The sequence below is a fragment of the Colletotrichum fioriniae genome, assembly GCF_027942845.1.
Source record: "Colletotrichum fioriniae strain IMI 355084 chromosome Unknown scaffold_2, whole genome shotgun sequence".
Classification (NCBI taxonomy): Eukaryota; Fungi; Ascomycota; class Sordariomycetes; order Glomerellales; family Glomerellaceae; genus Colletotrichum; species Colletotrichum fioriniae.
The window spans coordinates 3,390,481-3,412,238 of NW_027076838.1; the positions used below are offsets into that span (position 1 = coordinate 3,390,481).

The window sequence follows — 21,758 nt, forward strand, 5'->3', positions numbered from 1 at the left end:
AGAGACCTAGAACCAACAACCAGGCTGCCCGAGCTAGCATCATCCACCCACGTCAGCGAGATCGTCCGGCCATGTGAGGTCCGGGGAACGAGGGGACTTGAGAAGGAAAAGGCACTAAGACCTGAGGCGGGGCGAGCTGGCGGGGTGACATCAACGCCCGACTGGCGAGTTGAATTTGGCCCTAGTGCCTCAACCGGCATAGTGTCCTGCACGGTTCCAATGCCATCAGCAAGCATCAGCAAGTCAGCGTTCCTCTGATTGAATACTGTTTCTCGTCAATGTCAGAGCCGACAGGGCACTGCAACCTCTACTGGCCAGAAACAGTTGACAATGCGTCCCCCGAAGCTCTCACATCTGCTGTGTTCCCATTCTTATGGGGCTTGGCGTTATCGATTCGCTGGTCGGCATTTTGCAGCGTCAGATTCTCAGCGATGCTCACCTAAAGCACCACAGCACCTGCCTTCTTTCACCTACGACTCGATAGCATGATGAAGACGGTAAGATGGGCACCCGAATCCTTTGGCTGCGCCACCACCGCAGGTGCTCTGGAATGCTTGCCATCTGAACCCAAGCTTTTGCCCCTTGCGCCGTTGCTCTGCTCTACTCGCTGAGCCGCACCGGAAGAGCAAGCGAGCACACGAGCACCTTCCACTCCCAGTCTTGCCGTGAAGTGAGGTAATCAATGCCAGCATTGGACGGATACTCGGGCAATCGGAAGGGAAGGTGAAATTCTTTGGATGGAGGGGCGGGAGACGACCTCCATGTCTTGTCCAACTACCGATTAGAGAGGCAGCCGAAAGCCGTTTTCGTCGAATCACTATTTACAACTTCCACCGTTGCTACCGAGGAGGAAACAAACGAAAGCTTATTTTACCGAGCGTTCCCACATTAGATGGTCGGACTAAGCTGTATCAACCTCTCGGGAAGATTGATGGAACACGCGCGATGCCACCGCTTTCACCTGCAACTCTATTGCGTGCCATCATCAGCCAGCGGGCCACAGATCAGCTCACCGCGTCTTGTGGATCGTCTCCGGATTGCATAGAGGTTTTCTGCGGATGGCCAGTATCAGGGCAATATGGATTTGGCCAGCGAATCCTGTGAGCGATGCTTCTCTTTCTCCACTTTCTAATGCAATGGAACCGGATTACATATAACCTACCAAGCGGTGGACAAAACCGGGGACGAGTCCGGAAAAGACCTCATCGCTGCTATGCTGTATCGGCCCTTCTGCCTCACATTTTGTAGCAATCTAACCCTGCGCTGGCTCGAGGTTGGAGACAGAACGAGGAGAGCGATGGGTCAATTCCACGGACGCAGCCAAAGGGCAAAAGCGTTGCCTATCTGCAGCTTTCAATTGTCTTCCAACAGACGATGTTCCAAGATAAAGATAACCATAACTAACACAAGGGGATCTAGATATTACATTCTTCTGGCAGTATGCGTGCTAGCTCGTGGAGAGAAATGGATCAGAGATGTCTGCATAGCAGCGGCGTTGATCCTACCGGCTGTGGCTGCGGTGCACGGAATCGTCCTTGCTGCACTCCACGTAAATGGTTAGTTTGAAGCAAAACAGTCTCTGGCCTCTAGCTGACACCTATCACCTAGACGCTGCCGATATGGATATCTACGGGGCTCTTCAATTCTGCTCCATTGGCATTCTCGCAGTTCCGTTGACGGTCAAGAAGTCCGAGACGTACTTCCACGAAAAGGGACGCAATACCGTCTTTGTGTGGACGAGTCTATTGCTAGCAGGTAAGAAGCTACACATCTAAGACACGTGTTTGCTTGAAGGCTGACCAACACATACAGGTCTTGTTAGTTTGGCTGTCGAGTTCTACCGATCCAATTCTATTCCCTGCTACCAAGACAACAACGGCAATCCAATATCGTCGGACCCGAGAAAGTTCCCGTACGGAGACAGTCCATTATGCGGTATAACTTGCTCCCAGACGGACGGTCCATTCTCACGCTTGAGGCAAAAGGCTGCCAGTGAGATATTCGTGGTGCCGAGACCAAACGAGCTTCGCTTTGGAAACGCCATGTTTCTCGCGGTGGCATGCTGCGTTCCAGCCATCATCTCGCTCATCTCTATGAGAAACAAGATCGTCATCACCGATTGGATCAAGAAGCAGAACGGGCCGCAGAAGGAAAAGGGAAACGAGTCCGAGGAGTCGAAGGACCTCCACAGAACCTTTAGCGGATTCCTAAATCTGATCGAGATCTTCGTCTTTGGCGGCGCTGCGTTGGCCATCCTCATCCTCGGCGAGATCAATCTCTGGAGCCCCCAGATGGACTATCACACTGAGCCATTTGGAAGCGTCGGTGAGTTTTGCTGGCTGACGGGATGTCCCTGTTGCTGACCAGTTTTCTTTTAGGCCAGTGGGGCACCATTGTTGCAACAGGGCTAGCAATCGTAGGATCATTCCTCATCTACCTACTAGACGGTATAAATGAGGCCCCGAAAGACCCGCTTAGCATCTGTGGCTGCGAACACTGTCGATTGATCTACGATCGGGCTCGAGAGGTAGACTCTGAGTCTTTCCGAGAAAGTGAAGATGGGCATGCAGACCATATTGAGCATGGCTTCCCGCCCCTCACGAGCACATCTACACGCGGGACTCAGGCGACCAAGCAAGGTCTGGGACATAGACGAAAGGTCTCTGCCGGGCTGGTCAAAGTCGGCAAATGGTTCGGCAGCACTACGGAAGATCCGTTTGGGGCTCCCGACTACAGGGAGAGACAGTGGCCCGAAGTTCCAGGGGAACGGTTCAGAAGTTCCGCCTTGAAGGACACGGCTGAGCAGTACAGCACATACCGAGAACATGAACCACAGGAGCCAGTCTCCCCAGGACACTATTCAGGAAGCGAAGGCGGACCCGCGACGCCACGACCAGTATCACCCATATCACAGGAATCACCATTATCGCCTCCGCCACCGAGCAGAGCTAGGCCAAGAAACAACTCAGAGCCTGTTTATTCACGATCGCCATCGCGGCGGCGACCAGGCTCGCCTTCTTCTCCGGCTGGGTCGCCTGAAGGCCCACGAACTCGACGCCGGCAGACTCTCGAAGTTCCTGGTCAACGTCGTTTGTGACTTTTCAAGACAACAGGAGGCACATGTAACAGCAGCTAAATGCTGTACAAGTCTCGAAGAGAGAGATACTGGGATAATAGATCTAAGTTGAAATATGTTTGGTCATCTTCGTCGCAGGACTTCTTATCCTCTTTTGATCGCATTTCGGGAGGCGTTCGGCGTCAGTGCTGCTCAATATCCCGCCGAGAGCTCACACGGATGATGCATATCACATGTAAGAATAGAAACAGCAGGATAGAAGCTTGGTACGAATGAAATGCTTGCTTTGGTTTGATGAGATCTAGGTACGTCAACTTGCAGGCAGGACAATGCGACCGAGTTTCAGAGCCGATGAAGGCAGTCCGTGAAGGTCTGTGCCCAATTACCTAAGCTACAACCAAAGCGACCAGGATAATGCCGAGGCCTACCCGACGGCATCCCCGCCAACGGACCGGAGCTAGACCGGGGTCGGAGCTGGGGAACCAAGTCGTGAACGTCGATGATGCCGGTCTTGAACTGGATCAACAACTTCTCCGCAAAAGCGTTTCCTCATTTCTTGTATGATTTTGCTTAAAGATCGAGACAATGGCTTCTTCATCGCTTAGAATTTCGTCCCGGATAGCCTCGAGAGCTGCACGATCATGTCCGCAGTCCTCCCGGCTACCAAGGGCGTGGCGCCAGTACTCGTCAGTTCCGAGCAACAAGCTACCGCTTGAGGGGTATCGCGTGCTGGACATGACGAGAGTTTTGGCTGGAGTAAGCATCAATTGTCAACATTTTGAGAAGTTCGATGCTAACATTGACCGATGTAGCCATACTGTACACAAATTCTGGGAGATTTGGGGTCAGTTGAACTCATTCACCTCCATCTCATGCTAAGCAACTCGTACTGACGCCATTGAAGCGCCGAGGTGATCAAAGTCGAACATCCCGTCCGCGGTGACGACACCCGAGCATGGGGCCCGCCCTACGCGACATACAAAGCCGGCTCATCTAAAGAAGGACCCGGCGAATCAGCCTACTTCCTCGCAGTGAGTCTCCTTTCAATTCACAGGTCTGAGCCAAGCTAACCTAGCCACACAAGGTGAACCGCAACAAGAAATCACTAGGCCTCAACTTCCAACACCCATCCGGCACAGAGATCCTCCACAAACTCGTCTCGCAATGCGACATCCTCGTAGAGAACTACCTCCCCGGCACCCTCAAAAAGTATAAAATGGACTACGACACCCTCCGCGCCATCAACCCGGGCCTCATCTACGCCTCCATCACGGGCTACGGCCAAACGGGGCCCTACTCGGACCGCGCGGGCTACGACGTCATGGTCGAGGCCGAGTTCGGGCTGATGCACATCACCGGCAGCCGCGACGGGGAACCTGTCAAGGTAGGCGTCGCGGTGACGGATCTCACGACGGGGTTGTATACGAGTAACAGCATCATGGCGGCGCTGCTTGCGAGGGGACGGACGGGGAGGGGGCAGCATATTGATGTGGCGCTGAGTGATTGCCAGACGGCGACGTTGGCGAATATTGCGAGTAGTTGTTTGATTAGCGGGAAGAAGGACTCTGGGCGGTGGGGTACCGCGCACCGTAAGTTTCACTCTCTCTTCTCATGGTTTCTGTTATAAAATGCTAACATTTCACAAGCCTCCATCGTGCCGTATAAATCCTTCAAGACAAAAGACGGCGACATTCTCTTCGGCGGCGGTAACGACCGCCTCTACGGCATCCTCTGCCAGGGCCTAAACAAACCAGAATGGCAGCACGACGCAAAATACGCCACAAACGCCAACCGCGTCGCTAACCGCGTCGAGCTCGAGGGGCTCATCGAGCAAGTCACCGTCACCAAGACAACGGCGGAGTGGTTACGCGTGTTCGAGGGCAAGGGGATGCCGTACGCGGCGGTGAATGACGTGCAGGGCACGCTGGAGCACGAGCATACGAAAGCGAGGAACATGGTTGTCGAGATGGAGCACGAGGAGTGCGGGCCGATTCGGATGGTGAATACGCCGGTCAAGTATTCTGAGAGCGAGCCGAGTGTGAGGAGTGTGCCGCCGACGTTGGGGCAGCATACTGATGAGGTTTTGGGGGGGCATCTTGGGTTTTCCGAGGAGAGGATTCGGGCTTTGAAGGGGGAGGGTGTTGTTGGTTGAAGAGGTCCTGAGGACAAGAATCGCGATGCAAAAAGCAATGAGTTCATTTTCACTGCGATTTTAACTCCCCCGAAGTCGTTGTGAATACCGGAGGGGAATATTCAATTGGTCAACCTGTATCATTATGCGGTAAGGCCGGAGCGTTTACCCTCTAGGTGTGGACAATTTCACAGCAAGTGCCCCTCCAATGGGAACCTTCACTTCTGATTATCTTTTGCTGCACGGCTGTACCGCAGACTCAACCTGTCCAAAGGTCTTGGGTGTATCGAAAACGTGCAGGCGATCGTTGAAGGGTAATGATGTGGTTGGCTGAGGTAGATCGAGATGCCTACTAGTATGTAGATAGAGACACGTCTTCATGCGGGACGTCCTTTTCACTGCGATATTAAGTCCCCCCAAGACCGTGTGAACATCGTAGGGAAATTTAAATCGTCCAGGCGTAACGGCCCTGGCCTCTTGGCCTCTGTCCAGCCGGGGGATTAACATGAGACTAAAACGTACCTTACCTTGTACGACACGAAATTTGCACAGCAAACTTAACCCATCCCAAGGTCTTCTGCAAATCATAATTGAGAAAATAATGTAGCAAATTTCATCAGATAGCGAGAAAAAAACAATCCAACGTGATTTAAGAGTGCCGCCATGTATTGTGAGTGTTGCGCCTCTTGTCTCCTTCTTTCCTGCCTCACCTTGGTTGGCCCTGGCTGACCGAGGGAATCCAAGGTGGGCAGGCACGCAGTGGGGATACGGGTCTTTTCGGTGACCTCGGTGAATAACGCACGTGACGCCCGCGACTCACAGTGGTCGCGTGTTTGATGGCATTTCTGCGATTGACTTCCTGCGTACACAACAAGCCGTCATTAATTTCTTCATTCTTCGAAAAGATACCCATTACGTCAAACGGTTGCTCTTCATCAATTGATGGGCTAGTCTCTTCAATTCGAGCTTCTGCATCCAGAAGCTGGGATATCTCATCCTTTTGTATCACCTTCTTGGTCTGCTAGCTTCACCAGCATTCGATAGCTCTCACAAGCCATCCACAGCTTACACGCCTGTACTGCGGCACAAGCCGCATCTTTCAATCTCAACATGTCAGACCCATTGGCTTCAGACCTTATGGCAATCGAAACCGAAGCTGCGGATGAGTTCCCGTTCGGCGAAATCAATACCACAGTCGAAATGGAAGTCGTACCCACGACGACCGTTGAAACACGGCCAGAAGATGCGCAAACAGCTCCCGTCGAAGTCGAAGCTCACCAGCAGCTGCCTGCGCCCATCGCGCAAATAGCAATTGAGCCTGCGCCAATTGAGCATCGCCACGATGTACAGACACCGACTCGTGTATCAACTCCCGCGTCAGCTATTGAACAGCAGTCGTACCGGCCACAGTTCTCTCTTGCGACTTCGCGATTCATCATGAATCGTCACAGAGGCACCACCCCAGCATCACCACCGCTCCATCTCGTCGCAACTCCTCCTCCTCCTCCAACTCCTGAGGTCGCCCCAGAGGAAGTCGAAGATACACCTGTGGACTACTCACACCTGCCTATGACTGTTTATCTCCCGTACGCAGAACCCAAAGCCGGCCCACCCGACTTACTACCATCCTCTGGAGCAAAGAGGAAGCGCGCGGTAGCGGAAGATGAGTCTTCCCGAAAATCCGCAAACATCCCCGCCTACCAGGACCCCGCAATCCTTAGGCGTCCCGTGCCTAGACCGCCGGTGAAGAGGAAGCGCACCAAGGATGACGGCAGTGGAAACCCAATGTGCGTCAAGTGCAACCGCATCTCCGCCACAGACGGCAACCCCATCGTCCCCTGCGGCTGCGGTGAGGCCTGGCACCAGCTTTGCCATGACCCAGAGATCTCGGCAGACGCCCTCAACGGCGGTTCCTCCAAATTCAAGTGCGTCACCTGTAAAGAGGAGGACAAGCAGCAGGCCAAGTATCAGCGCGAACTTGCAAAGTACCGCGAGGCGAAGCAAGAGCAGTCGGAGTGGAGGAAGCATCACAACGATGTGGAAAGGAAGCGCGAGAAGAAGCTTGCTACGCTGCCAGAGTTTCCTAAGCCGAGCCTCATTGGGTTTGATGGAGGCAGTGCCAGTGGCAGTGAGGTGAGTGTCAAAGAAACAAGCAAGAACGTTGGATCCATACTGACGCGCTTTCAGAGACGAGAGTACTTCTCGAATCTTAAGAGGAGCCATCTCCTCAATCTCCTCCTATTCAGCGAACAAATCCAGCCGGGCCTTCTCGTAGACGTCCTCGCCTCTGTCTCTAAGAAGCACCCCGAGCTGCCTCTCTTCGGCTCGCCAGATTGGGCTGAACCTAAAGTTGTATGTCTTCCACCCTCACCTACCCCATCCCAAAGCAAAAGGACTAACGCAGCACAGCGACACCGAGAATCACAGTCCCGCCGCCAGCAAGACCACCGTCCGGCTTCCAAGCCCTCAAAGCAGCGGTCCAAAACAGGCGGCGTCCGCAAGATCCTTAAGACGGCGCCCACTGGCGCAGCCGATCAAGCAGAAGCAGACGCAGAAGATTCGGAGGATGCACTTCCCGAATCCTGGCCCAAAGCCGGACATGGCCTCTACCAGCGTCTGAAGTCCGAGAGGGATGACCCAATGTTGTACGACGACAACGACGAAGAGGCGTTCAGCCACTTCATGGTCGACAAGTACGGGAAGCAGATTATGGAGCCCCTTGCGGGATAGGAGCCCGGCAACACTCAGTATGAAAGCTTCGACAAGGAACAGCGGGACAAGGCTTTGGGGTTTCTGCGCAAGAAGTTGGCAGATGTGCCTTACAGTGCTGCTTAGGCGGCGGTGGCTCTTGGGGATGGTGATGCGCGTGCTGTGCAAATGGTGGACTTGACGGGCGAGTCCGATACAATTGCAGGCTCGTCGTCTGCGTCTACCACGCCCAAGACTAATACGACGGTCAAGGCTGATACCATGACCAAGGATTCTACCCCAGAGACCTTGACGAAGCGAAGCAGACAGGCCGGCACAATCGTAGATGAAGAGGCGTACTCTACATGTAAAGAGATGGCTCACATGAAGCCATGGCACCTGTAAAAGGACCCGAAATAATCGCAGAGGTCTAGGCAGGGAACAGTCAATAGGTGTAGGGTTATTACAAAAGTCGAGATAGAAGAAGTCATTGTAGAATTGATACCCGCAGCCTGACTGCAGTTTACTAGGAACCTCTTCTTTCATCCCATCGTGCTTCTGAACAAGGAAATTTGAAAGCATGTGATGCACCCTTCTTTGAACGTCGAAGTTTTGACGTACTAAGACTCACTGTACGCTGATATACCCTCACGACCCAGTTCACATAATAATCCTCCACGCCAATGCATATAAATGGAATGACGTGCTGCAATAGACGACGTCTGACATGCGCCCGTCTATCATTAATGCTCACCGGGAAGAAATCAGACGAATGTAAGGTACCTAGGTAAGTAGTCGGCAAGACGAACCGAAGTCGCCATCAGACGGACACGTCGTCTCATATGCCACGTCACATTTTAAATGCCCGAAATAAGTAATAGTTGGTATTTGATATTGATTATCATTAACTAATGTAGGTTCTTGTTTTTTTTTTTTGACTGTAACTATGCTATGCCAGGTATCTTGCTTCCCAGCCTCGTATTCCCAATAACCGTCATGCAGGCCTCATAAATGCAGGCGGAGGCGGCGATGAATCCTCGTTTCCCATCCCATTCCCTGGCCCTGTCCCACTCGCGATGGAGTTGACGCTCGCGCTCACGCTGTTCTTGACCCTCCTCACACCCATCCTTACAGGTAACCCAACCGTCTCCCCACCAACACCACCGCCGCCGCCCTCCTCAACAGGTCTTGCAGCCTCAATATCAACAACGTCAATCCGCCCCCGGCCCCTCTCCACCCGCACTCCCAAGCCTCATGGCGCTCCCACCAGGTGACATCCTCCCCGAATCCCCCTCCTCCTCCTCCCGTTCTCGTTCCCAAATACACTTCTCGCCTTCGTTCCGTACCTCTTGACCTCCTTACCCAACCAATGCCGACATAGCACCACAAAAAGCAAGTCCCAGAGCCCAATGCCCCAGAGGAACATGTACGCCAGCACGCGGCCGTAGGTGTCGGACATACCCCAGTACGTGAAACCGCGCGCAAAGACGTCGCCGAGGGAGATATAGACCCAGAAGATTGCGATGAGGGAGGCGCCGAGAACGAGGCGGATGAGGAGGGTCCAGCCTGGCCAAGGGTCGTGGGCGTGGACTATTGAGCGGGCGTCGAGGAGGATGTCCGTGGAGAGGATCGCGATTAAGGCGACGGCGGCGGGACTGTTGATCACGGTCAGTATGTATTTAATATTGAGGGGATAGTAGATGGGAGGGGATATGGTGACGAACCCTGTGGGATATGTCAAAGGAAACGAGACGTTGTAGAGGAACCACGACATGATCCATAAGAGTATCGAGGCGGCGGCGACGTGCGCTACGTCATTGGCGATTTGGGCGCGAAGGAGCCATCGCTTGAACTGTCGCGCCTGTTGTGCGTTGGGACGGCGAGGTCTCCGGACTCGGGTCCGGCTTCGGGGCGGCGGGGGATCGTGAGCGGCGGAGGACGGTGGGGGCGCTCCATTGTGTTGGTGGTGATGGTGGCTATTATGGGTGTGTTTTGCCCACTGCACCACCAGAGATCTCGAGTTGGTTGAACAACAATAACACGATGGTTCAGAGATCAAAGGCGGGCGAAAAGAGGTGAAGAGGATTGAGAGTTTGCGCAGACGCCCTTCAGCATGATCCTTTCTCGGCGGTGACGAGTCCCGTTAGGATTTTTTTCTTCCGTTTCTTTTCCTCCTTTCCTCTGTTTCGACTAGTTTTCCGTTTGGAGATTGCCCAGCATGCCAGTGACGTTTTCTGTTATGTGACGATGGGGCCACCAAATGAGATTAAACGGGGGTAAAGGCGCAAAAAGCCAGGAACGAAGAATAGAGAAATGGTACTAGTGACCACCGCGGCGGATGTCTCAGACGGGAAGTAAAGAAGTGATAGGACAGGTTCGGGTAATAAGAAGAGTCGCAGTGTAGAGCGATTATCAAAATAAGATAAACCTCGGGATTCTGGAACGTGGCATGAGATGACGCCGGGTGGGATGAGTGGTACTCTGAATGTGAGGGCGGGAGGTAGTTAAGGTGGGCGAGTAAGAGTCGTGAGAGGTCGGGAGGTACAAGTAGACGCGGATGTGTTGAGAGTTCACGTCGCAGACGGGACGGTGTGCTGTTGAGTTTGTACTTTGATCTTTTCTTAAACCTGGGCTGAAGGCAATATTGGAGAGGTGGACGATTGGACGACCGTTTTCAGCCAAATCGGCGATCAATCATGTACGGGATGGGACGAGATGATGATGATGATAATGGGTGCCGGGCCAGGGCGAGTCCGGACAAGGTTTGAGAGAACACGAAAACGACGAAAAGGGCAGAAACCCCTTCGGCGAAGAAACAGAGACAACGGCCAGCGAGGTGGTGATGAATCGATCGTGGCCTTCGACGTATGTCTGGCGTTGTGAGATGTCGAAAAGAAGAAAAAGCAGGAGAAAGAAATCCAGAACTCCGGCCCCGAGAGCATCTTCGGGAGAGGCCCGTAGTTTTGAGCCAGACGTCCGATGCAGATATCTCTTGGCTTCTTCCTAGAGGGGCACCGGTCTCACCAAAAGTCCAAACCGAACCCGTGTGACCGTGTTGTTGGTGCAACGGAGCTGCGAGCTGCAACAGCACTGCGTCCCCGAATGCAGCATGCATCTTTTTGGTCCTTGGTAACAGCCACTCAAAGCCAATGGGCCCTGCGCAGATCAGACAGCTCCCCAACCCTATGCGTGGGCCCCCCCTTGCACCGGCACTCGACGCCGTCCCGTGCAGTAGTCTGGTTTCCAGGGGCATCGCGAAGTGCCACAACATTTGAACATGGACCGCTTCGTGCGGGGCCGCTCACCGGACTGTCCTTAGCTTCCACCATCTATAGAAATAGCCCGCTGCGGCGCTGTCCAGTCGATGGTGGCCCCTGGTGCCCTGGTGAGGCTCGGTCTGAAGTTTTGCCAAGCGCAACACTCTTCTTCGCTTCCGTGGGGTTCGTTACAAGGGGGCCCTGACTCTTGCTGTCTTTCCCAGGGGCCAGCAGCCCAAGTCCCAGCCGCCAGTGTCCATTGTCCGGTGGTTGTTTTCTGGCTCGGACGAGTCTCAGACCAGATGAACCTCGATCAAAGTCCACGCGCCGTCGAAGCTCAGACAGAAAGAGATTCGGACCGCCGCCTTGAAAATCTTTTATCGTGTGCCGGGACCTGAACCCATCCGGATTCCACGCAGCCTCGGGCCGACAAAGGGAAGACAAGTCGATGATAATGTTCTTGTGTGTCTTGGTCAGCGAAATGTTGCACAACACCAATCGGTGTTTTCGACAAACCCTACTCGTCCACTATTAGTCAAAAAGCATTTGAGTTGTCTCTCCACAGATCTGAGGAGTCATGCATGGCGGGTAATCCTTGCCAACGAAGCACAGCCTCTCTCCCCTCGAGGCCTTCTCCATCTCATCTCTAAACAGCATGGAACCTGGAAACGAAACGTCGCTCTGCTTTCCGTGAAAGGTAATTCTGGATTCAGTCCGTTTCTGAAATCCATAGCGTGTATGCTATCGCTCTCAAGCCATCGCAGCCGCACCGCACTCGGCGACTGCTGAGGCAGGTTCTCCGATACGTGGTATCGCGATACGAGATCGAGTCGCGCAAGCCTTTTCGTCCAAAGCTCTAGCATGACGCTTCGTGAATTTGGCACCTGCCAGATGCCTCTTGTCCTCGGCAAGCGACCCTGTTGGCTCGAACGTCCTAAAGTCAAGAGCAGGCGTTGTCGGAAATTCTTGTCAATGCCATATGCGATCGATTTTTAATTATACGCTGCAAGCCGTCCCCGGCCGGCAATGCCTTTCGACGATTGAATGCATACACTCAGGCCTTGAAGTGACAGGCAAGGTGTAGCACGAACCTGATGACCATGTGAGTATACTGGACGTTGTGAAGACGATCTGAGGCATATTGCGAAGAACCGCCACGATCACGGTGATGCCCATACTGGGTTCGCAAAGGGTGCTGCGAAGTTACCACGATTGCAGAATATTTCGCTTTTTGGCGCATTAAATCAGCATCGCTTCGAGGACCCTGGGGTTTTTGTCCTTTGATGGCCGCTATCCGCTGTTACATGTGTCCTTGTTGTCATCCGAATCGTGCCTGTCGCTGGATCATGACCAAAGGAATGTACGTAATACGGTCCGGATTGCAAAGTTACTATCAGCTTTGTGTTTTTCACAAAAGCCCGGTCTATCATCAGTCAGGCGCACCGTCTCCCAGCTGAAGTTTGGAAGTCTAAGTCGCGATCAAAAGGCCAATGGATCGACAAGAGTTACGAAAGTGGGCGACAATTTTGAGTTCAGGAGTTGTGGAGAGAGAATAAGGGGGGAGAAGTTAAGTTGTCTTTAGCCGGTAAATTTGAATCTCGGGGTCTTTCGAAAAACTCAGGAGAGACAAGGAACTGATCAGAGCTTCGCAACTTCCTGGGCGAGATTCAAGAAGGTGCGAGTGATCATATCGGGCCTGCCGGCCGTGTGGGGCCGGTCCGAACGCCGGGAGGGCGATGCATTTTCCATTCAGATGGAAAGATGAACTTCGGGGTTTCTCGTTCCCTTCCACAAGTTTGGCGAGTGTTCGATAATTTGATTCAGAATAGCTTACGGGTTTCGGCATTCTATACCTCGCTCTTGACCGGTACTCGGTGCGCCAAGAAGCGGCCCGCTAGTGACCGGCTTCCTCACGGGCACTTTTCCCGGATTCCGTAGTCCGGAGCAGGTATCTGTCTGAATTTCGCCAGTTGTCTGAGCTTGCTTGATTCTTTCCAAGTGCTCTTTGGCACTAGACATCGAACATCTCACACCAGTTGGACTTTCAGGGTTCATGGCTTCGGCTTCTACGGCGAAAATGAATACGGATAGATCTTCCCCTTGCCCCACGGGTATCATGGAGATGCACTCTCGGAAACCGTTCTCCGGACTTTGTATAGACTCCAGGACGCCATTGACTTAACTTGCGGTGCTACCGCAAGCGCAAAACCATAAAGGACAGGTACTGAAAACAAGACGGCTCATCGTTGAAGAGGCAGCAAAGGCCCCTAGCTGTGCTGACTCCGGGGAAGACGAGCAATTTTTGGCAACTCGGAAGGAACTTGGCACGGTCATGAGGCGAAAGGTCCGAGTTTGACCGGTATTGTACATCAATGTACGGACCTTCGACGGACACTATCAGAGAGCGGAACCGACGTATTCGCTGCGTGATGAGCGCTGTTCTTCGTGCCGGCCAAGCTTTCAAAGATAATCTAAACTAGCTTTTTCCCTAGGTTGAGTGATGTTTCGAAGGGCAGATTTTACGACACCGCCTAATCCCCTGAGTGAGTTGTCAACGATATAGTGGCACTGTAGGGAATTCTGTATGACTCGGGGGCAGACTATGTGGATACATGGGGCATGGAAAACACCTAACGTCAACTGCAAAAAGTCCAAGCATAAGCTTTGTTAGTGATAACTGTTGTCTTCCGCTTACTCCGGGGTAATATATTGGCATCTAATTGACTTTTACAGGACTCTCGTATTGTAGGTTCGACAGTTGGCTTCGAGAAGGATTCCTACGATTTCAGAACTTTGGAAGTTCTGCGAGTTGGCAAGTCCTATATAGAGCTTGGTATTCTTCGCGAATGAGTAAACAGAAAATATTAGTAGCAGACAAACGCAATCTCATCAACTCATTACAACATCGAGTTACCATTCCAACCCACCTACCCAGACTCAAAATGAAGACCTCCATCATCTCTACCATTGCCATGCTGCTCATCTCCAGCAGCTTGGTCGATGCTCGCACCTGCGTGTGTCTCGTACGTGGCAACCACTCCCGCAACTTTGAGCATACAAGCCCGTTGCGTTGAGGAACTTGCAGAGCTGACTGTCGAAACTATAGTTCAAGAACCAAGACAACAAGGACCAGGGCTCCCAGGGATCTACCGCCCACTGCTGCGGTAGTAAGTGTTTTCTTCCTTCCTTATTCTCTGGCTACCTTTCTGTGCAGTATGCGAATACTAACACATGACTTCAGACGACGTCGTCACTGGACCTTTCCACAACGCTGCCTTTTACTGCCCCAACAGAAAGGAGACCGCTGCCCAGTTCGATGCTTGCTGCAAGAACTGGATCGCCAGCTCTTTCGGCTCTTGCGACAGCTAAGCTGTCCAATAGGGTCATGGCTGGCATGTGTAGTCCGTGGACTTGAAGATTCTGCAGCAATTTATAGAGGCATGGATAAGGATGGAGGCATTAGCTGATAGCTTGAATACATATGACCAGTTAAAACGATCCTCACTTTGCTCAATCCTATCCGATGTCAACTTTACTTCAGTTGAACGACCTCACCCTCTACGATGCGATGGGTCTGTACGTGCGCCGCATATGAACCAGCTGTAACTTGTCTCTAATCAGTCCCAGCCGCTCCATCCCGTAGCTCTCGCTCATGCTTGCGGAAAGAAACCAACATACCAAGGTCGTAAACAACCTTGAGACATCCCGCGCCCACAAAAGCAACCCAGAAGAGATTCTTGTCCACCAAGATTCCAACGCCCACAGGACCTACACTCGAAGTGCACGTTTTCAAAACGTTGATCAAGCCCAACACAGTAGTCCGTTCCTTGGGCAAGACCACACCTGCGAGGAACGCGGCCCTCGGCGCGACGTCCATGGAATGCGTCAGGGCGCGGAAAATCAGGAAGACGATGGCCGTAGTGGCGTCTTGCGGGAGGGGAATGAGGGCTGTGAAGATTGTCGAGGGGAGGTGGGTGAAGACCATTGCCTGTGTCATCATAGACATAGTCAGTTTGATGGATCTTGCGCTTTCAAAGATCCGTAGGAACATGTTACGTACATTTAGGTTGCCAATTCGTTTGGCTATCGAGGATGCCACCAGAGTAGTGGCAGCCGCCAGGAGGCTGGTGGTGAAGAACAGAGACCCTAGAGTTCCGTCGTCTATGTTGAACTTCCACCGGAAGAAGAAGGCGATCCAGGATCTAGAACAAATCAGCGTCAAGGCTTGGTAAAGGAGTTACGGGGGACTTACTGGGTAGTCAAGCTCGAGGCGAAAGAGTCAAGCGCAAAAAAGAAACACAAGGTAGCAACCACAGGCATACTCTCCCTCTCAATCCTCGGAACAAGCTTCGATCGCCAAGTCTTGACCTCTACCTCCCTCTCAGCCGGCCGTTCGCCCAGAATCGGGACAGTCTCCTCCTCAGACACCCCAGCTTCATCCCGCTCTGCCTCGATATCACGGCTCAGAAGCAACGCGAGGAAGAACTTGAACACACCAAGCACCGCATACCCGTAAAAGACTACGCGGTACGCATGCTCAAGTCCCCAGCCGGCACTCGTCGTCAAGTAGTGCGCCGTCCAACCGCTCGTCATCGCACCAAATGCAGTGCCGGCTGCGCCCATGAGACTGTACCAGGCATAGACGTCACTTCTATCTTTAGCGGTAGTAAGATGCGCGACAATACTCTCTTCCACGGCACGGAAAGGTCCAATCTCGGCACCGCTGCTCACAATCAGCCTCACAAGTCCTTCATTCTGGAGGGAGCATATTTGTAGTCGTACCTTGGACTAATAACTCCAACCACAGCAGCACCCAACAACACCCAAAACCCGCTGCACATCGCGAAAACAACACCGCTGACAGCCATCAAAACCGCGCCCGCAGCCAGCACCGCCTTCCGCCCCACGCCATCGGCGATGGTAGTGAGGACCAGACTGATGCAGACGTCTCCGACGAGAGTAAACGCCATGAACAGACCGATTCGCGTCGCCGAGAAGCCGAGGAGTTCAAAGTAGGCTACCAACTGCAGGGTCGTTGCGCCGTAGGCGAACATGCGCACGAAGCGCTGGAGGCATAGTAATTTGATGTCGGGGTGGGATCTGCCGAGGGCGAGAAGACCTGTTTCGGCGAGTCCGCGGTGTAGAAGTTGTCGAGACATTGTGAATGTGGTCTCTATTGTACCTGTCTACACGGAGGATGTCAAGACGGGAATAAAAGGAACAAGAAGAGTCATCGTGGGTGCGGATGAATCATCTCCGCGGACGAAAATTTAAGGTAATTGATGGCCGTCGGGAAGTGGAGACTGATTATCATTTGCAGCGCTGCGATTAGGATGCGCAAGGCCCCTGGTCAAACCGACTGCTGCGACTCTGAAATATAGATTCCCGCTGCTTTGGCGTGGTCTAATCATACTCCTCACATAATGTTGAGGGGGCCGAAGTTGGAAGGGTGGACGTGAGATGGAACGGCGTGAGAATTGCTAAAGCAGGCGTGCTAGGAAATACCACTTTATGACAAACATCAACTATATACGAAGACTCCATCCCCGATCACTCATACCCAAACTCCAAGCTATCCCAGGCCCTCTCCTAACGACATCGTCCACCTCTTCCTGATGGTGCCCCTGCGCAAGCCCAATCTCAAGAGCCTGCTTATCCTTGGAGTTGATAGCGACCATGGCCTGCAGGGTAGAGCTCTTCACCACCCCGATCCCCGCCGTCTTCGTCTGAATGATGGCGAGAGCCAGGAGCATGATGGAGAGCACGGCCTGACAGGAGATGAACGCAAGCCAAGGCCAGCGAACTTGTACGAATGTCTCGGATGCGAGCGCCTGCCCTCTCGCTATTGTGGTATCATTCGTGATGCTGCGTATTGTTTGGTTGGTCAGTCACACCTCGCCCACCCTTTGCGTAGGGGCTGAGAGCATAGAGCAGACTCACCGATTTGACAAGCTCCTCGCAACATTATTCGTAATATTCGCAACAGCCTCATTAATCACAACGTCCCTCGAAACATTCGCCCGCCCCTGCGCCTCCAACGTCTTGGCGCCGTACTGCATGGCAGCTAGGTACCGAGCCGGCGCAAGACCGAGTGCACTCGGCACGTTACTGAGATCCGAATACGACCCGTTGAGCGCATTGATAAGACTGTCCTTCATCGCACCGAACCCGGTACCGCCGTAGGGGAAGTTTTCACCGTCGGGGTTGAGGGGGTCTCGGATCGCGGGTAAGTCATCTCGTACCTGGCCGGAGGGGAACGTGATGGAACCCTGTTCGACGTCTGAGGTGATCTCGACGACCTTGCGCGATTCAATGTTACCTGTGAAGGAGAGGTTATACGTCTTTGCGCAGAGGTACAGCACAGATTCCATAGCTCCGACTGCGGCGTCGTTCCCTTCTCGCAAGGAGTAGATAACCGTAAAGTTGAAGAGCGCTGCATCAGGGTTCACATCCGATGCAATCGGCTTACTCGTACCTCGCAGACTGACGAGACCGAAGTAATTACCGCTCAAGTCCGCAGACACCCCGTTAGGAAGCGAAACTTTCATCCGCGGTGTCCCAGTAGGTGTCTCCCTGGTCGTGACGTTCAACGATTCTGTCACGTTCCAGAACTTGGCGCAGATACTCAGCGAGCTGTAGTTCTCCCACTGGCATTCGCTCGTGGGACAGCGGGCTGGGCTGAGGGGAAATTCTTGGGTGTGGTCGTAGCTTAGGCCTTCGAAGATTGATTGTTGGACGTAATTTTCTTGTTGTACTGCATACAAGCATGTCAGTGAGAATGAAATATGGATGAGAATTGAAGGGTTGGACGTACAGCTAGAGAAAGTGTTGGATGTACTAAAGAAATACGATGTTGATCGGGGCACTGTCGCATCACCGTCTACGCGTGCGAGGCGGACGGGATATGTGACGGCAGATTGCGTCAATGTCGAAGTAAAAATTGCCGTGATCATGACAATCGTAGCAATGAGACTCGGGGACCTACGGATAGCGTCAGTACTCATCAGGCTTTTCTCACCATGACCAGGACCGAAAACTCACCAACCCTTAGTCGTCTTCAACAGCTGGATACTCCCCCAAGGCCCTCTACTAGCCGAATCAAAATCCTGAAAGTCCTTCAACGGCCTCTCCTTGCGATACCAAAGCCACTTCAACTGCGACAAGCTCTCAGACACGGGAATCACAAACGCAGCTCGCGCCAGCGTCGCAAGGAAGGCGATGAGCGTGTTGAGCGTCAGGCCTAGCGGCCACTCGGGTAGTCGATGGCCATCGAAGCGGGATAACACCCCGGCGAGGGCGGCGACGGAGGCGATGCTTATAATTGACCATATGAGCTCTGGTAGCCAGCCCTTGAGCGATGCAGTCCATGGCTGCTTAGGGGCAGAGAGTACGAGACCGGATTCTTTGTGGGATAGATGGGACTTTGTGTCTGCTCTTCCTGGTGTGTAGTCCCATCCACCGTGACGAGGTGCTTCGGCCGAGTCCCGGTCCGTGTTGGACAGCTTGTTGTAAGCTACGTGGGGAACGTCGGTGACATGGGCGGCTCCGGGCTCGGCGGTCACGAAGCTCTTGGGTCGTTGGGGTTGCTCGGACTCTAAGGGCTCGGTGCGGGTCTCCGCTGAGTCGGTAGACTGCACATGGATAAGCGGTCGCCGATCATCTCTCGAGAGGTCCGATGCCTCTGAATTGTACGGCGGACGCCTGGTGCTATCTGCCGCCGCCCAGGGACCTTCAAGATGGTGCATGGCTGCTCATTTAATGGCCAGGAATGAGCCTTCAAATTACAACTAGACAACACCCGCAGTCTAGCATTGTGCTTGAGACTTCGACAATCTTGAAAAGGGAAGGGTCAGCTAGCTTTAAAGTAAGAATGGCACCCAAAAAAACATGCAGCACATCATCTGCGCTGGGGTTGTTTGTGGGTTGATCGTCAAGGCAGCAGGATCACACAGAGACAGCACAGCCCGTGGCTTCCCCACTAGAAAGGCTGTGACAGGGCCGTTTGTGTCTCCCAGGGCCTGAGAATAGCTAAGCGACTGCTGCCAAGCCGGGATGGGGACGATGTTGGTGGCACCCCATGCAGGAAACCTCGAGGCTTAGGCAAGGGGCGGCTGGGACATGTGCGTGATGTCGGCTTGCATGGGCACTGCCGGGTAGCAGTAGGATCATTTACCCTGTGTCGCTGTCTCACAGGATTGCCGTCGGCGTTCGATCTGTGAGACCTTTCTGGCCACTTGAATTTCAGTCATGATGCTGAACGACAAATGGTGATTTTGTTACACAAGCTGGTTGACATGGCTAACAACGAGGCTGAAATGAGCTTCAGGAAATAGAATCATGTTTTGCGAAGAGCGTCGAAGTTGTCCATAAATTTTTGTCTATTCTTGTAAGGTAAATTCAGGTCATCTATCTTCTGGCTCAGACTTGCCTTTACGACATCATTGCCGACGGTCTTGAATTTTATACTTGAACGTATGTCGCAAGCAAAGGGTTACTGCTGAGCAGAAACGCGCAGTCGCTGGCTACATCGTTCAAGGGACCGCCGACTCGGAAGTATCTGTACGTCATCATCGCCAGCCTTGGGAAGCACTCGCCTCTCATGTTATACTCATGGAGCAATGAGGGTTGTTCCCTTTGTCTTTCCACTCTCCATCTTTGCCGTCCGTGAGCCGAATTGAATCTAGTAGAATGGTCAGTACAGGGCATGAAAAATTGCCTCAAAGATGAGCGACCTACCGCTCTCTTCTTCTCCTGGGCGACTGCGCCCATGCCAAGGTCCTTCGCAAGAAGTCTCAGCACGCGCTTCTCGGGATCGACCCCTGAATCTCCTTCGGGATAGGCAAAGTCGCACTTCTCCCAGACCGGGCATTCGATGGCCCATTTGACAAACTGCTCGTCGAGGAACGGGAACCGTACTTCCCGGCTCCAATGAGACATGGCTCTATCGTCGCGCCCCAGGTTGCGCTTGCCCAACCGGCTGACATCCAGCTTGAGTTCTTCGAGAAGGCCCGGGTAGCCTCTTCTTGAGAATGCGGTGGTATGCCGTACATAGCCGCCAAAGAGTTCGTCTGCCCCAAGGCCAGAGAGAAGCACTCGCGCTGGTGTGGCATAGTTGACAGCGGTGTCTGACGGGCTCCTTTGTGACATGCCGACGCCGCGGGCGGCAAAGTAGAGGGCGTAGGCGATGGAGAGATCCATCTCGGTGTTATGGGGATACATCAAAGAGATCACTTGGCTCCGATGCGTGAGCACTTCTTGGTATGGAACGTCCACCTGTAAAAGATCAGTATGAAGGGATGGTTGCGTCAGGCTGAGAGAACTCACGGCAATGAACCTCCACCTACGAGCAGGGCAGACCGCAGCCAACTCGGCAAAGGACTTCCTTCCCGTGATTCTGTCTGGGCAAGCCTCATAAAGACTCGGCGCACCAGGAGAGTTGTCAGCCTTCGCTGCTAGGCGAGGGTTCTCGAAAGCCACGTTGATGAGGTCAATGCCTTGATCAGATGGGACCAGATCGCTGGCTATCCGCGCCAAGATCGTACAGTCCAGCCCGCCAGAAAACAAGACGGCTACTCGCGTGTCGTTACCAGTATCGTGGGCTGGGGGTTCAGGAACGTTCAAGACGCGTAACTTGAGCGACTCGGTCATCTTTTGCCTGACTGCCTGCACTGACGGTGATGCGGCTGACAACGGCCGGACATCTGATGGCGGCAGGGTCATGTTGAAGACTCCAATATTGAGGACCTGAAATCGTAAGTAGCAAAAACGTAATGCATGCCGTGCGAGACATCTAGCTTACCGTCTCAGTCTCGCCTGGCGTCCAAGAGCGAGGTAAGCTGGAGGGGAGCGAGCCACTGTCCCAAGCTGCCAAGTCTACGACGTAGATACCATCTGCTTCCACCTCTGCCCACGCCGGTGAGGTGCTCTCAGCAGTGCTGGATATCCTGATGCCTCCCTCCCCATTCAGTAGCAAAGAGCGTCGACCAAGCCGATCACGACCATAGAATAGACGGGACGAAGTCGCGTCGAAGTAGACAAACGCGAAAGGGCCCTCGATGCTGCGCAGTACATCCAAGACCGCATCTTCCTTAGCGCTGCGGTTACTGGCCGCGGTGAGTAAAGAAAAGATCGCCTCTCCGTCGTTCCCTTGAACGGGTTCCCCAGCAATCTTCCAGGCTTCGCCATTCCAACATAGGGCGGAGCCGGAAGACGCGTCGCGAAAGGGCTGCTGGGTGACGTGGTCACCGCGCAGAGCCAGAACCGTCGAGGTGAGAGTCAGAAAAACAGAGCTATCTTCCGGGGTTTGACAGCGAACTTCGCCTAGATGATCCGGACCGCGGTTGCAGAGGCATGTCTTGACGTCTTGGGGCAGCGACTGGAAGCCGTCGCGAGAAACGACAGCGTGGATACCGCACATGAGGCGTGCGCGGCAACAAAAGCAATTCTCCTGTGACTACAGATGAGAGTCTGTTATGAGGACGTCTGTTTGTGTACTGCCGTAGTTCGCAGTGCACGAGATAGAGTCTTGCGACCGCGTTGGATGTTGGTCATGAAGTTGCTGTCCGCACAAGAATCGGCCAACGCAATTTGTTCGGGAACAAAAGAT

General features: G+C 53.4%; 6 protein-coding genes across 6 annotated transcripts; 3 read left to right on the forward strand and 3 right to left on the reverse strand.

The window, feature by feature from the left end:
* Positions 1 to 1,553: 1,553 nt before the first annotated feature.
* On the forward strand, positions 1,554 to 5,228 carry N0V96_002724 (uncharacterized protein; the record flags this gene model as incomplete). The annotated part of the gene is made up of 8 exons (XM_065756606.1): positions 1,554 to 1,755; positions 1,813 to 2,325; positions 2,812 to 3,089; positions 3,728 to 3,832; positions 3,889 to 3,920; positions 3,981 to 4,107; positions 4,161 to 4,665; positions 4,723 to 5,228. The coding sequence occupies 8 exons, from the start codon at positions 1,554 to 1,556 to the stop codon at positions 5,226 to 5,228; spliced, it is 2,268 nt and encodes a 755-aa protein (XP_065614975.1).
* A 1,089-nt stretch (positions 5,229 to 6,317) lies between these two features.
* Positions 6,318 to 7,937, forward strand: N0V96_002725 (uncharacterized protein; the record flags this gene model as incomplete). The annotated part of the gene is made up of 2 exons (XM_065756607.1): positions 6,318 to 7,559; positions 7,617 to 7,937. 2 exons carry the CDS (start codon positions 6,318 to 6,320, stop codon positions 7,935 to 7,937), a joined length of 1,563 nt encoding a protein of 520 aa, XP_065614976.1.
* A 1,210-nt stretch (positions 7,938 to 9,147) lies between these two features.
* Positions 9,148 to 9,851, reverse strand: N0V96_002726 (uncharacterized protein; the record flags this gene model as incomplete). The annotated part of the gene is made up of 2 exons (XM_065756608.1): positions 9,148 to 9,550; positions 9,709 to 9,851. The coding sequence occupies 2 exons, from the start codon at positions 9,849 to 9,851 to the stop codon at positions 9,148 to 9,150; spliced, it is 546 nt and encodes a 181-aa protein (XP_065614977.1).
* A 4,243-nt stretch (positions 9,852 to 14,094) lies between these two features.
* Positions 14,095 to 14,521, forward strand: N0V96_002727 (uncharacterized protein; the record flags this gene model as incomplete). The annotated part of the gene is made up of 3 exons (XM_053187226.1): positions 14,095 to 14,175; positions 14,259 to 14,319; positions 14,394 to 14,521. 3 exons carry the CDS (start codon positions 14,095 to 14,097, stop codon positions 14,519 to 14,521), a joined length of 270 nt encoding a protein of 89 aa, XP_053054730.1.
* A 244-nt stretch (positions 14,522 to 14,765) lies between these two features.
* N0V96_002728 (uncharacterized protein) lies at positions 14,766 to 16,311 on the reverse strand (the record flags this gene model as incomplete). Its single annotated transcript, XM_065756609.1, has 3 exons — positions 14,766 to 15,140; positions 15,464 to 15,875; positions 15,992 to 16,311. 3 exons carry the CDS (start codon positions 16,309 to 16,311, stop codon positions 14,766 to 14,768), a joined length of 1,107 nt encoding a protein of 368 aa, XP_065614978.1.
* A 366-nt stretch (positions 16,312 to 16,677) lies between these two features.
* On the reverse strand, positions 16,678 to 21,569 carry N0V96_002729 (uncharacterized protein; the record flags this gene model as incomplete). Its single annotated transcript, XM_053187224.2, has 5 exons — positions 16,678 to 16,990; positions 17,093 to 17,906; positions 18,198 to 18,783; positions 19,889 to 20,896; positions 20,952 to 21,569. The coding sequence occupies 5 exons, from the start codon at positions 21,567 to 21,569 to the stop codon at positions 16,678 to 16,680; spliced, it is 3,339 nt and encodes a 1,112-aa protein (XP_053054728.2).
* Between the last annotated feature and the right edge of the window lie 189 nt (positions 21,570 to 21,758).